A 14,978-nucleotide genomic window follows, 5' to 3' on the forward strand; every position below is an offset into this window, starting at 1 on the left:
ACAGCGCGGCTGAAACCGAGATAGGCCAAATCGAGAGGGGTTACCTGCTATTCCCCATGTAATGGGGAATCTTTAGTGTCTGCCGAAAGTGACTCTTTGGGGGACTAAAAAAGATAAAATCTCAATTGTCGATTCTCTTCCTAGCAATAAGATGGACCAGATGCTCAAAGAAATTCCTCCCACTACAACTCAACTGAAAATATTGAATAAGATATAAAAACATGTTTTTAATGTATGATCGAGCTGGCAGGAAACTAAGGAGATGCTTTCATGACCAGAACCTATCTCAAAAAACGCAGATCTAGAGAAAACAGTACAAATCAAGCAGTGAAGTCAGAGTTCTTTCCGGGGGTACGCCCACACCCCTAGGGAGCTAGAGCTTGGGTTTAAACACTTGTTCTTTGGGTTAAAGATAAACAAATGAAGAAGGGGCAGGATGGGAGGACACTCTCCTCCCCCACATTCAGAATTCTGCATGAAGCCAGAATTCTGGAAAGATATCCTTGATGGGTGAAATAGAGAAAATCTACCCCATTGAGGTAGAGAGTGGGGATGTTTGGTTGAGCTGGCTGGCAACTCTGATGGTGGGTGCGGAGGTGAGGAATGAAATGAACAATTCCCCCTGAGAGTTCCTAACCACAAGCCTGTACTCATGTGGTTTTAGAATTGGTATTCACACTGAAAACAACTCATAGTTAAACATTTCATTTAAAGTGGCCCTGGGTGAGTGAGTAATGGCTCCATATACCTGGCAGAAGCAATACAAACTTTCTCTTTAGGAACTCTAAGCGTTAGAGAATTTCCACAGATAAAACCTCAAGAAACATGGGATCATAATTAAAAAACGAAAGAGCAGGGACTTCCCTCGTGGTGCAGTGGTTAAGAATCCTCTGCCAAGGCAGGGGACACGGGTTTGAGCCCTGGTCTGGGAAGTTCCCACATGCTGTGGAGCAGCTAAGCCCGTGTGCCATAACTACTGAGCCTGCACTCTAGGTCCCGTGAATCACAACTACTGAGCCCGTGTGCCACAACTACTGAAGCCCGCGCGCCTAGAGCCGGTGCTCCGCAACTAGAGAAGCCACCGCCATGAGAAGCTTGCGCACTGCAAAGAAGAGCAGCCCTCTCTCGCCGCAACTAGAGAAAGCCCGCGCACAGCAACGAAGACCCAACGCTGCCAAAAATAAATAAATAAAAATTTAAAAACCAAAGCAAAACAAAACAGTAACTCGCTAAACACATGTGCAAACAATCGTTCATGAATGAGTCAGCAAACACGATAAAAGAGTCGGGCTGGCAACCACTGAAGATATTGGAATGATCAGATACAAAACTTAAATTTATTATGTGTCATACACTTAATGCTATAGAAGAGGAAATTGAAAGTGTGTTAAGGGAATGAGAAGCCATCAACATTGGCTAAACGGACTTCTTCCCAAAAGCTTCTAGAAATGAGAATCTAATACTTACAGTCAGAAACAGCAGAGTTTGTCACTGTTGTTTTTACTTTTTGAAGTAGCAAGTTTCAAGTGCATACAAAAGGAGAGAGAAACCACTATAAAGACTTAATCTAGCTTCAACGATTTTCAGTCTTAGGTTTTTGTTTGTTTGTTTGCTTTCAAGACAGGAAGCTTTCCCTGATCTCACCCACCCAGTCTGGGTTAGGTAATTCTACTAAATGCTCCCATGGCAGCCTGTATTTATGCCCATCTTAGCACTTATCCCACCAGATGGTAACTGCCTGGCTTTTGTTGTTATTGTTGTTGTTTATTTGTCTCCCCAACCAGAAAGGAAACCCCGTGAGGCCAAGGATCCTGTCTGCAGCACCTAGAACAGTGCCTGGAATATAGTAGCTGAAAAGTATGTTTAGGATAAATAAATGAATATAGTAAAGCCTTGCAAATGCTAGAAATGTTATTGGTCCCTAAAAGACTATGCATTTGATGTCACCTTGATCCTGACAGCAGCAGCTGCAACAGTAGCAAATAACGACGAAGAGAGCCAGAAGGAAATGCAGGATCCCCAGAAACCACTCACACAATGTCTGGACTCCCAGGGAGCTGAGAAAGCCCCTCTGCATTTTAAGACGCCTGAATGGATCAGCCCGGAGCGCTCCTAAACTCAAGGTTACACTTCTCAGAATCTTCTGTGGCATGAATTTGTGAAGCCACCAAGGAGATAGGAAGATTGATCTGCTGCAACAGTGGGAATGAATGTGTATTGTCACTTGCTGTCCTCAGGTGTGGCCCAAAGGTGCGCTATTGTAAAGGTGAGGTCTCAGGCTCAAACCTGACCACTCTGTGAGGTGTCCCCTCAGCTCTTCCAGGCACCCTTCTGCCATGGTGACTTGGAGCCAGACTGAAAGCAGCCCACGTTGGGGATCCAATCAGAGGAGGCAGAGCTTGTTTGCTCTGAACCACCCCTTGGGAGGTTAGCCATCAGGGGTTACACTTATCTGCTCAGGTCTTGCAATAAACAAAAGGGAGGAAACTCATAAGACTGGGATGAAAAAAAGGAAAAGCTGAGCCGATTCTTTACTGGGTCGTCAACACACCTGATCAGAAGAAATCAGAGGCTCATCCAAAATGAGGTTTGGGCTGAAAGAAAACAACTCAAGGACTTGTCGGCCGGATGGAGTGGTGGGGCTCTGATTTGGTTTTGGGGGTCAGGAGGGCCACAGAGCCTCTGAGTCATTATTTAATACCACGGAGGAGGTTCAGGGTGCTGGGGATGTCACTGGTCACTCATTCAAGAGGGTTGTGTAGGCTGGGGAGAAGCGTGTACTGGTGTTAATACTGCTTCAGGTCCCTTTAGGAACTTCACCGTCTGATGACCAGCAGGGCTGAGAAGCAGACTCGTGGCCTTGCTCAGTAGACATGCAAAGCTGAGATAAATGCGGAGCATTGTCTCTGAAAGCCCTTTATCTGAAGTGCTGCTCCTAGAGAAGGTGAGATACCAAAACCCGCTCTCAGTGTGGAATGACCCACATGCCTCCCGTTCTTCAGGCATGAGTGGGATGTTCCTTTCTCACTGAAATGATTCCAAAACAGCAGTTTCTCATAATCTCTGATTCTGCAGACCAGGCTTGTCAGCACCAAGTCCTTAAAGTTAATTAACAAAAGCAGTTTTTACAGGTCTTTCTTCCAACCTGGTAAGGACTCAGGGGAGGAACTTCCCTGGGGGTCCGGTGGGTAAGGCTCCGCGTTCCCAGTGCAGGGGGCCTGGGATAGGTCCCTGGTCAGGGAACTAGATTCTGTAGGCCACAACTAAGAGTTCGCATGCCGCAACTAAAGATCCTGCCGGCCGCAATTAAGACCCTGAGCAGCCAAATAAATAAATATTAAAAAAAAGAAGACTCTGGGGAAAAGACTGTTACCCATTAGAGAGGTTCTCAGAAATGCAAAATACCCCCTCTTGAAAACAGAGCCATCTGCTGTTGAGTGTGGACTTTGTTTTCAGTCCTTGTTTTTTTTTAAATTTTAAAATTTGTTTATTTTTGGCTGCATTGGTCCTTTGTTGCCACACCCGGGCTTTTCTCTAGTCGCGGTGCGTGGGCTTCTCATTGCGGTGGCTTCTCTTGTTGTGGAGCAGGGGCTCTAGGCACGCGGGCTCAGTGGTTGTGGCGCACGGGCTTAGTTGCTCTGCAGCATGTGGGATTTTCCTGGACCAGGGCTCGAACCTGTGTCCCCTGCATTGGCAGGCAGATTCTTAACCACTGTGCCACCAGGGAAGTCCACACAAGAACTTTTAAGTTAGTAGATCTTAATACCATCCTTGGTGTGTTAATTGAGGAGCCTCCTGTTTGTTCTGTTAGCAGCAAAGCCAAGACGTTCCCGAACTTGTTTCCTGGAGCTTCATGGGAAGGTAGGAAGGTGGGAAGTTGCAATCAGAGAAATGTCCTCTTCAGCTAGACCCAGGGACTGCAGAGAGGGCAGGGGTGCTGGTTTGGGAGGTGACAGCAGAGGTACCTTCAAAGAGAACAGAGAGGAAGAACAGAGCAGGCTAAACTAGAGAAAGGCTGAGCAAGATTTCCTGGTGTACCCACACTTGACTCTGGGGCTCGTAACACTGCAACTGGCACATCATTGTTTAATAAATGAATGATTGAATTCATATAGTTTGGGGACTAGGAAGTTTATCAAGTCCAACCTTTGCTTACCCCATGCGTGGGTTTACTACGTACCTGTGTTTCCTAGTCTCTGGACCTTTTGGTTGCAAAGAATGTAGTGCAAGTCAATATAATTTTATTTAAAAACGTTGTTTCATTCACAACACCTTTTTGTCATGCGTGTGTTCAATGACTAATATTATCTGTGTTTCCTGGATTTTGGTTGCAAAGAATGTACTGCAAGTCAATATAATTTTATTTAAAAACGTTGTTTCATTCACAACACCTTTTTGTCATGCGGTGTTCAATGACTAATATTCAAAGAGCCACAGTTTTTAGTTATTCATTATCATTAAATAGGTAGGGACCACTTCTCTCCAGCTCAGCTACCCTTCCCAACCTCACAGGACAGCTCCTTCCACAACTGGGCAGCTGCAGCCGTTGGTGAATATCCCTGCCTCGTTTAAGTTTCATCCTTTTTCTCGGATTTCCATTCTCTTTGTGCTATTTTTGCCCTCAGGAGACCTTGCAGAGGGAAGGGCTAGGATTAAAATTACCTCTTTTATAAATCTAATTAATTCTAGATATGCTAAGTTTGTGTATTTCTATTTAAAAATTATTTTGTCCTCCTCTTTGTAGATCTCCTAATTGGGAGCAGGAAAATCCTTTTAAGTAGAAGTTCAGCAACAGGGACTCATTGTTTTATAACCCTAGGGATAGGCACTGTCTGTCTGTCTTCGCCCCAAGCTCCCAGTGGAGTGTGGAGTCTGCATTGCCTCCCTGCTCATATATTTTCTGTTGGCTTGTCAGTCATGCCCACTGTGCTGTAAGGACAGGGAGTCCAACCTGGAGTGGGCTTTGAGGTCTACAATGCGATGAATTCTTGGTGTCCCAGGAAGCGCGGAGCCTGTGGTTTGAGGGCATTCCAGAGCCCCACCAGGGGCCTCTCAAGTAGGAGGCTCCTATGTAGGAAGAACCTCCTCCACCATTTCTGCAATGAGCCTGTTTGTTGGACCAAAGTGCAGGCTCACATTCCCACCTCTTGCAGCATTGCTTCCTCAGATCTCAGAACCATTGCTCAATCTGGAGCTGGGCCTCTGGGCACCCAGGCTATCATTTCTCCCACAGCCTACAGGAATTGGTAGGGACCTGAAAGCTGCCAGCCCTACCAGTACCCATCTTCACAATGAAGGGTGTACTTTCTTCCCACACTGATGTGCAGTTTGCATACAATGGGTCATTCTGAGTAGACTTGTGATTACGACCTCCCCAGGGACCCTCACCAAGGCCAAGAAACATTGCAGTGCCAGGTGCTGGGCTAAGGCAGGGAGGGGAAAGTCCCTGCCCACTGGGAGCTTCCAGACAGGAGAGATGATGACTAGAGTAAATGTTAGCAGTATCGTATATTTGTATTTGAAAGTCCAAAATATTGTGGGGTCACATCAGCAGTTCTGTAGGAGCTAGAGAAGGAGCTGAGAGGAGGTGATAAATAAAAGGCTCAGGGAGATTGAGTCACTTCAGTCGTACACTGCTAGTGAACAGAAGAGCTGGAAATAAATCTAAGTCTTTTCCAACGGGTTATCATCCAGTCGAACATGGTAAATGTTAAAGACATTTATGAACAAAGGGATGAAGGGCTTCTGAAGGAGTTTCTGAGTTTGTCATGTGCAAAGGTGGAAGAAGGGCACTCTTAAAAAATGGAATGGAATAGTATGTGCAAAGCTCAGCATGGAAAGATTTGTGTTTGGAAAACAGCAAAAAGCAGATGAGGCTAAAATAATTTTAGCAGGCAGCGTGGAGGATGGAAAGCGTAGAGACGGATTAGAGACAGGAGAGCCAGGTAGGAGGCTGTCCCAGTAATTCGCCAAAAGCTGTTGAGGGCTCAGACTAAGGAAGGAACGGTGGGAATGAAGATGAGAAGTTGGATTCAAAAAGTATTTTGGAGGTGTAGCATAAGCAGGATTTGAGAATGGAATAGTTGTTGCAGGAAGATCCTGCAGTGAATGCAGTCCAGAATTTAGGAGATGTGGGGGGGGATGATGACCCATTAAATGAGATGGCAAATAAAGGTGGTAAAGCAGGTTTGGGGTGTTCAGAAAAAATAGTGGAAACGCAGAACTGATGGCAAATGCTGGAAGAAGCACCAAATCCATGCCTATGGGGAAATGGCAGTGAAGAGGATGAGACTTAACTTTATCTGTACCACTTTATTCTTATTTTCAAAAGTAACTTGAAGCAATTGTGAATATTCTGGGTGGTACACACAGGTGCTCATATTAGTTTCTGTAGTTTTTAATTTTAAAAATTAATGCTTGGAGTTATTTCCTTAAAAGAAATCAAGTAATATGTCAAGCATTTGGAGTACCTACTATGTGCTTGGCACTGTTCCAGGCATCCGAGATATTTGCCCCCTTCTACTAGCCTCTTCCTTTCAGAAGTTACCAGGCTGGAGTACAGAAACAGCTGCTAGTTGCAGCTTGGCCACAGGCAAGTCATTTTTCCTCCCTGGGTCTCTTTCAGCTCTCACATCCTAGGATTCAATACTGTAACTGCAACTCAGCATTCCTTATTCTCACCGAGGTGGGCGCCACAGCGCAGTCCATTAGCATAAAATAACTCCATTCGGGGAGTGTCCCTGAAGGGCTGACCTACTAAGAACGTTTTCCAAATGGTCCTTAATCTCTGCCTCCCACCCAACCCCCGCCCAGGATAACAGATGTTCCTCATGGGATTTCAAATTTGCAAGGGAATCTTGACAACTTCTTTGGTAATGGGCTATGTCCTAATTCCAGTCTAATCAACAGAAGCAACTTCCGTACTTTCAGCTTTAGGTGCTGTGGAGAGAACAGATAAAAACAAAAATTTCTGCCTTCATGCTGTTTACGTTCCAGTGAACGGAGACATCAAGGAAAAATAGGAACAATTCAAGGAAGACACAATGCGTCAGTATGGTGCAGGGGAACGCAAGGTGAGTAGTGAAATCCTGGTCCTTTGACGCCTACAAAACCTAATCCCGAATCCCTAAATTCTTCCGGGTCACTGTCGGGTTACCCTCCTCCTCCCACTCCGCCCACGGCCCCACCTTCTGGCCCTGGCCACGCCCACGCTCCTGACGTCAATTTTCCAAGCCGTGCCGCGTTGACCTGGCCTATGGTAAGCCACAGGCCCGCTCGAGCCCCATTAAGCCCCGCCTCGTGAGTCGACGCGTGGCGACGGCTATGGGGCCGTGGGGCTGCGTGGCGCTGCGGCTCAGGGTGCTGCTGTGGCGCCGGGCCTTCTCCCCGGGAGCGTGGCCCGCGGCGGTCGCGGGTCTCAGGCTTCGGCTGCTGTCCGTGGGGCGGCTTCCGGTGGGACCGACGCTCGGCAAGGTCTGCCCGGCCCCCGACCGAGCGCGCGGCCTGCACGGCGGGCCGGGCTTGGAGGAGCGGGCGGAGGGAACAGCCGGCGAGGGGCGCCCGGAGTCAGGCACCGGAGGTACGGGCGAGGAGGAGGGAGCCGGGTCCCAGCTAAAGAGGCTGAATTCCTCTTTTTGTATTTCTCATGGGGTCACAAAACTCCTACAGAGCAGAACTGGAAGGGACTGCAAAGGTTGTTGGCACCAACTTTGCATTTCACAGTGAGATCAAGAGATGGACTGAAGTCTCCCAAACCCCAGGCGTCTGTCCGAACGGCCACGTCGGACCCCTGGCCTCACAACCTCACCGTCCTCATCCCCCTTCACACTCTGTCTAGGGTTCCGAGAAATGGACTTGTCGAGAATGTTGGGGCTTGAGGATTCTAAGGAAGAGCCAGGGTCTGGGGGCTCAGGGGTGCGTAAGAAGCGCTAATAGGAGATGGGGCCAAGTTAAGAGCCTCTTAAGTATTGTAAGCTTTTAGAAACTTGAGAGGTGGTAAACAGATCACACCTGTGAAAGGATGCAGTATGAGAGGGAGAGATTAGCCACTAGGGCCCTGGGAGTCAGCTTTAGAACTGAAGAGAGCTGTTAAGTCCACAGGCTCTTATACACCATGGTGAAGAGCTGAATATCTAAATCTCTAGAGGAAAAACAAAAACGGTTTTCACAATTAACAGTTGTTACATAACCCAACTGGCATTGTAAGAAAACCTCGAGAGTTCAAAATGAGAATTGCTGTTAAAATTTTAACCCTCCGATTGGTAGATTTGGGGCCACACACTTACTCGCTAGTTCTCAGTTTCTCTCTCAAATGAAGGTTGTGGACAGATACTACCCAAGAGCCCTTCCAGTTCACAGTTCTAGTTCTGTGACCCTTTGTGGCTGGAATTCAATTTAATGTGCCCCAAGATATTACCACCTCCCCAAATTGTGCTCCAGTTTTCCTCCCCTTTTAAAAATTATTATATTAACCGTTATTATTATTTTATTTCTATGTTTTTTGGCTGTGTTGGGTCTTTGTTGCTCCGCATGGGCTTTCTCTAGTTGCAGCGAGCTGGGGCTGCTCTTCGTTGTGGTGCGCGGCATTCTCACTGCGGTGGCCTGCCCTGTTGCAGAGCACGGGCTCTAGGCACGCGGCCCTCAGTAGCTGTGCCACGCAGTCCCAGCAGCCGTGGCGCGCAGGCTCAGTAGTTGTGGTGCACAGGCTTAGTTGCTCAGCAGCATGTGGGATCTTCCCGGACCAGGGCTCGAACCCATGTCCCCTGCATTGGCAGGTGGATTCTTAACCACTGAGCCACCAGGGAAGTCCCGTTTTCCTCTCTTTGATTTTTTTTTTTTTTTGCGGTACTTGGCCCTCTCACTGTTGTGGCCTCTCCCGTTGTGGAGCACAGGCTCCGGACCAGCAGGCTCAGTGGCCATGGCCCACGGCCCCAGCCTCTCCGCGGCATGCGGGATCTTCCTGGACCGGGGCACGAACCCGTGTCCCCTGCATCGGCAGGCGGACTCTCAACCACTACGCCACCAGGGAAGCCCTCCTCTCTTTGAATAGCAGTTCTCTGCTTGAGCTGTGTTACTCATTTCCTCAGATACTAGAACAGAAAGCCATCGTTGCTGATGTCTGGTTCTACTTGCATGTGCTAGTAGGAAAGGATGTGTGTGGTGGCTGTCTGTGACCTGCGCACCCTTCCCATAAGTTGAGCAGTGCTGTATGAAACCAGTGCCCAGCTTCAACTTCCAGGAGGCCTAAACACCTTCATGGAGGAATGGTTTCGCTGTCAGCTGCCCGCATCTCTGGGTGCATATCGTGTCTGTCTTTACTTGGCCACCTGACAAAAGCAGATCTTTGTGCATTTCAGATCATACTGGTCCCAAGTTTGACATCGATATGCTGGTTTCACTTCTGAGGCAAGAAAATGCGAGAGACATTTGTGTCATCAAGGTTCCTCCAGAAATGAAATACACAGATTACTTTGTAATTGGTAGTGGAACTTCTCCTCGACACTTACGTGCCATGGCCTACTACATTGTGAAAATGGTAGGATGCTGTCTTTTTCTTTGGAACCTTTAACTTAATGAGATAGTGTCAATGCATCAGGCGGAAGAGCAACATTTAAAAACGAAACCCTAAGATTATATAAGAAGCCCAGGTTTTTAGAATTTGCATGAGTGTTTTATGTTCTTTGATAGTGAACGTTATGGGAACCAATATCTAGCCTTAGTGGGTCAAGATATTTTACATTCTTGTCTCTTGTGACAAAAAAAATATTATCTGAGGCAGGCTAGAAGACAGTATAACCCAGAGGGATTTCTAGAGCAAAACTGTCCAGTGTGACACCCACTAGCCCCATGTGGCTATGTAATTATAAAATAAAACTAAAAATTCAGTTCTTCAGTTGTACTAGCCACATTTCAGGTGCTTGGTGGCCACATATGGCTAATGGCTACCATACTGGACACAAATATAAAACATTTCCATAGTTGCAGAAACTTCTATTGGATGGTGCTGGCCTAGAGTTTAATTCAAATGTTTGAGCAGGTCCAGTGTTCCCAGGCACGGTGCTGGGTATTGGGAAGACAAAAATGAAAAAGATTTAGTTCTTAACCTCCCCATTCACAGGTCTAGTTGAGGAAAGAGAAGGAAGTTCATTTTCCAACTAGACTGAATAGGAATCAGAATGAGGAAGAAAGTGTACTTGGAAGCTGATTCTGATACCACTCTAGAGGGGAACATACTTCTTTCACCCTGTTGAAAATTGGTCAGAGAGGGAACAGTTAAGACCAAAAGAATAGCTGGGATTGCCTAGAGAAGGGTGGTAAAATAAGGGAACTGAGAAGAAAACCCTGGTGCAACATGGCAGAACAAAGGAAGATTCAAAAAGAGGGGGTAGTTGGAGAGACTAAGAGAACTAGGGGGGCATGGAAAAGTTAAAAGGCAGGATCCTAGGGTCTCTGTCAGATGTAATAGTAAGACAGAGTAAGTAAGACTTAGAAGTGACCATTAGACTTGGAGATATAAAAAGAATGAGAGATTTTTCAGAGAAAGTTTCTGTGGAAGAGCAAGGGAGGGGAATAGAAATTCCTTTTGCAAAAATTTTAGATGAGGGAGAAAAATGCAAGGTCAAGAAAGTTTTTTTCTTGTTTATGGTAAAATATACGTTACAAAACTGAACATTTTAGCCATTTTTAGGTGTACAGTTAAGTGATGTTAATTAAATTCACATTGTTGTGCAACCATTACCACTATCCATCTCCAGAACGTTTTTCTTTTTTCATCTTGCAAAAAACTCTGTACACATTAAACAATAACTTCCCATTCTTCCTTCCCCCAGCCTCTGGCGTCCCCCATACTGCTTTCTGTCTCTGTGAATTTGACTACACTAATAAGTACCTCCTTGAGTGGAATCATACTCTAATTTTCCTTTTGTGACTGGCTTATTTCACTTAGCATAATATTTTTCAAGGTTCATCTGTGTTGTAGCATGTGTCAGAATTTCCTTCTTTTAAGACTGATTATTTTAGTGTATGTATATACCACATTTTATCTTATTCACCCATTGGTGGGCATTTGGGTTGCTTCCACCTTTTGGCTATTGTGAATAATGCTGCTATAAACACGAGTGTAGAAATACCTGTTCAGATCCCTGCTTTTAATTTCATAAGTGGAATTGCCAGATCATGGTAATTCTGTGTTTAATATTTTGAGGAACCATCACACTTTTACACAGTAGTTGCACCACTTTACATTCCCACCAGCAGTGCACAAGGGTTCCAATTTTTCTACGTCCTCACCAGTTGTTATTTTCTGGTTGGTTGATAATACTGATAGTAATCCTAATGAGAGTGAAGTGGTACCTTGTTGTGCTTTTGATTTACATTTCCCTAAATTAGTGATGTTGAGCATCTTTTCTCATGGTTATTAGCCATTTGTGTATATTTGGAGAAATGCCTATTCAGGTCCTTTGCCCATGTTTTTTTTTGTTTTTTTTGTTTTTTTTGTTTTTTTTTGCAATACGCGGGCCTCTCGCTGCTGTGGCCTCTCCCGCTGCGGAGCACAGGCTCCGGATGCGCAGGCTCAGCGGCCATGGCTCATGGGCCCAGCCGCTCTGCGGCATGTGGGATCTTCCCGGACCGGGGCACGAACCCGTGTCCCCTGCATCGGCAGGCGGACTCCCAACCACTGCGCCACCAGGGAAGTCCCGTGCCCATGTTTTAATCGAGTTTTTTTTTTTATTGTGAAGTTGTAGGAGTTCTCTGTATATTCTGGATATAAATCCCATATCATCTATGTGATTTGCAAATATTTTCTCCCATTCTGTAGGTTGCCTTCTTACTCTGTTCATTGTGTCCTTTAATGCACCAAAGTTTAAAATTTTTCTGCTGTTGTCTTTGGTCTCATATCCAAGAAATCATTGCGAAATCCAATGTCATGAAGCTTTTCTACTGTGTTTTGTTTTTCTTTTTTTTGGATTACTTTGTTTTTATTTTTTTGAATTTTAGAATTTTATTTTTTTATACAGCAGGTTCTTATTAGTTATCCATTTGATACATATTAGTGTATATATGTCAAACCCAATCTCCCAATTCATCACACCACCACCTGCCTCCTCCACTTTCCCCCCTTGGTGTCCATACGTTTGTTCTCTAGATCTGTGTCTCTATTTCTGCCCTGCAAACCAGTTCATCTGTACCATTTTTCTAGATTCCACATATATGCGTTAATATGCAATATTTGTTTTTCTCTTTCTGACTTACTTCACTCTGTATGACAGTCTCTAGATCCATCCATGTCTCTACAAATGACCCAATTTCGTTCCTCTGTATGGCTGAGTAATATTCCATTGTATATATATATGTACCACATCTTCTTTATGCATTCGTCTGTCGATGAGCAATTAGGTTGCTTCCATGTCCTGGCTATTGTCAGTAGTGCTGTAATGAACATTGCGGGTGCATGTGTCTTTTTGAATTACGGTTTTCTCTGGGAATATGCCCAGTAGTGGGATTGCTGGGTCATATGGTAATTCTGTTTTTAGTTTTTAAGGAACCTCCATACTGTTCTCCATAATGGCTGTATCAATTTACATTCCCACCAACACTGCAAGTGGGTTCCCTTTTCTCCACACCCTCTCCAGCATTTGTTGTTTGTAGATTTTCTGAGAATGCCCATTATAACCAAAGTGAGGTGATACCTCATTGTAGTTTTGATTTGCATTTCTCTAATAATTAGTGATGTTTAACATCTTTTCATGTGCTTCTTGGCCATCTGTATATCTTCTTTGGAGAAATGTCTATTTAGGTCTTCTGCCCATTTTTGGATTGGGTTGTTTGTATTTTTAATATTGAGCTGCATGAGCTGTTTATATATTTTGGAGATTAATCCTTTCTCCGTTGATTCGTTTGCAAATATTTTTTCCCATTCTGAGGGTTGTCTTTCGTCTTGCTTGTAGTTTCCTTTGCTTTGCAAAAGCTTTTAAGTTTTATTAAGTCCTATTTGTTTATTTTTTTTATTTTCATTACTTTAGGAGGTGGATCAAAAGAGATCTTGCTGTGGTTTATGTCAGAGAGTGTTCTTCCTATGTTTTCCTCTAAGAGTTTTATTGTGTCCACTCTTAAATTTAGGTCTGTAATCCATTTTGAGTTTATTTTTGTGTATGGTGTTAGGGAGTGTTCTACTTTCATTCTTTTACATGTAGCTGTCCAGTTTTCCCAGCACCACTTATTGAAGAGACTGCCTTTTCTCCATTGTATATCCTTGCCTCCTTTGTCATAGATTAGTTGACCATAGGTGCATGGGTTTCTCTCTGGGCTAACTTTTGTTGGAAGATTTTTAATCACAGTTTCAATTTCATTACTTGTGATTGGTTTGTTCTTATTTTCTGTTTCTTCCTAGTTCACTCTTGGAAGGTTATACATTTCTAAGAGTTTGTCAGTTTCTTCCAGGTTGTCCAGTTTATTGGCATAGAGTTGCTTGTAGTTTCTCAGGATGGTTTGTATTTCTGTGGTGTCTGTTGCAACTTCTTTTTCATTTCTAATTTTATTGATATGAGTCCTCTCCCTCTTTTTCTCCCTTTTTTTTTTGGCTAGTGGTTTATCAACTTTGTTTACCTTCTCAAAGAACCAGCTTTTAGTTCTATTGATCTTTGCTATTGTTTTCTTTGTTTCTGTTTCATTTATTTCTGCTCTGAACTTTACAATTTCTTTCCTTCTGCTAACTTTGGGTTTTGTTTGTTCTTCTTTCTCTAGTTCCTTTAGGTGTAAGGTTAGTTTGAGATTTTTCTTGTGTCTTGAGGTAGGCTTGTATTGCTATAAACTTCCTTCTTAGAACTGCTTTTGCTGCATCCCATAGTCTTTGGATCTTCATGTTTTCGTTGTAATTTGCCTCTAGGTATTTTTTCATTTCCTCTTTGATTTCTTTAGTGATCTCTTAGTAACGTATTATTTAGCCTCCATGTGTTTGTTTTTTACGTTTTTTTCCCTGTAATTGATTTCTAATCTCATAGCGTTGTGGTCAGAAAAGATGCTTGATATGATTTCAATTTTCTTAAATTTACTGGGGCTTGAATTGTGACCAAAGATGTGATCTGTCCTGGAGAATTGTCCGTGTGCACTTGAGAAGAAAGTGTAATCTGTTTTCGGATAGAACATCCAAAAATATCAATTAAATCTATCTGGTCTATTGTGTCATTTAAAGCTTGTGTTTCCTTATTCATTTTCTGTTTGGATGATGTGTCCACTGGTTTAAGTGAGGTGTTAAAGTCCCCCACTATTTTTGTGTTACTGTCGATTTCTTCTTTTATAGATGTTAGCAGTTGCTTTATGTATTGAGGTGCTCCTCTGTTGGGTGCATATATATTTATAATTGTTATATCTTCTTGCATTGATCCCTTGATCATTATGTAGTGTCCTTCCTTGTCTCTTGTAACATTATTTTATTTTATTTTATTTTTTACCCCTTTATAACTGTATAGTGATCTTATTTGCCTCTTGTTACAGTTTTAGCTTAAAGTCTATTTTGTCAGATGTAAGTGTAGCTACCCCTCCTCTCTTTCTATTTTTATTTACATGGAATGTATTTTTCCATCACTTCACTTTCAGTCTGTGTGTCTGTAAAGCTGAAGTGAATCTTTTGTAGGCAGCATATGGTTGAAATTTTTTTTTAACATCTTTATTGGAGTATAATTGCTTTACAATGGTGTGTTAGTTTCTGCTTTACAACAAAATGAATCAGTTATATATATACATATGTTCCCATATCTCATCCCTCTTGCGTCTCCCTCCCTCCCACCCTCCCTATCCCACCCCTCCAGGCGATCACAAAGCACCGAGCTGATCTCCCTGTGCTATGCGGCTGCTTCCCACTAGCTATCTACCTTACGTTTGGTAGTGTTTATATGTCCATGCCTCTCTTTCACTTTGTCACAGCTTACCCTTCCCCCTCCCCAACATTCTTTATTTTAAAGTTTATTTTATCTGATATG

General features: G+C 43.9%; 1 protein-coding gene across 2 annotated transcripts in view; it reads left to right on the forward strand.

Annotated features, from left to right (window-relative positions):
- The first annotated feature begins 7,309 nt into the window (after positions 1-7,309).
- MALSU1 (mitochondrial assembly of ribosomal large subunit 1) overlaps positions 7,310-14,978 on the forward strand; it is a 17,562-nt gene continuing 9,893 nt past the window's right edge. For both annotated transcript variants that reach the window (XM_024738449.1, XM_024738448.1), the window contains exons 1-2: positions 7,310-7,579; positions 9,357-9,535. In XM_024738449.1, coding sequence (XP_024594217.1) covers positions 7,324-7,579; positions 9,357-9,535 — 435 coding nt within the window. In that variant the 5' untranslated portion in view covers positions 7,310-7,323. The remainder of the gene's footprint in view (positions 7,580-9,356; positions 9,536-14,978) is intronic.

Source organism: Neophocaena asiaeorientalis, unplaced genomic scaffold (assembly GCF_003031525.2).
Source record: "Neophocaena asiaeorientalis asiaeorientalis breed wild unplaced genomic scaffold, Neophocaena_asiaeorientalis_V1.1 scaffold89, whole genome shotgun sequence".
Taxonomy (NCBI): domain Eukaryota; kingdom Metazoa; phylum Chordata; class Mammalia; order Artiodactyla; family Phocoenidae; genus Neophocaena; species Neophocaena asiaeorientalis.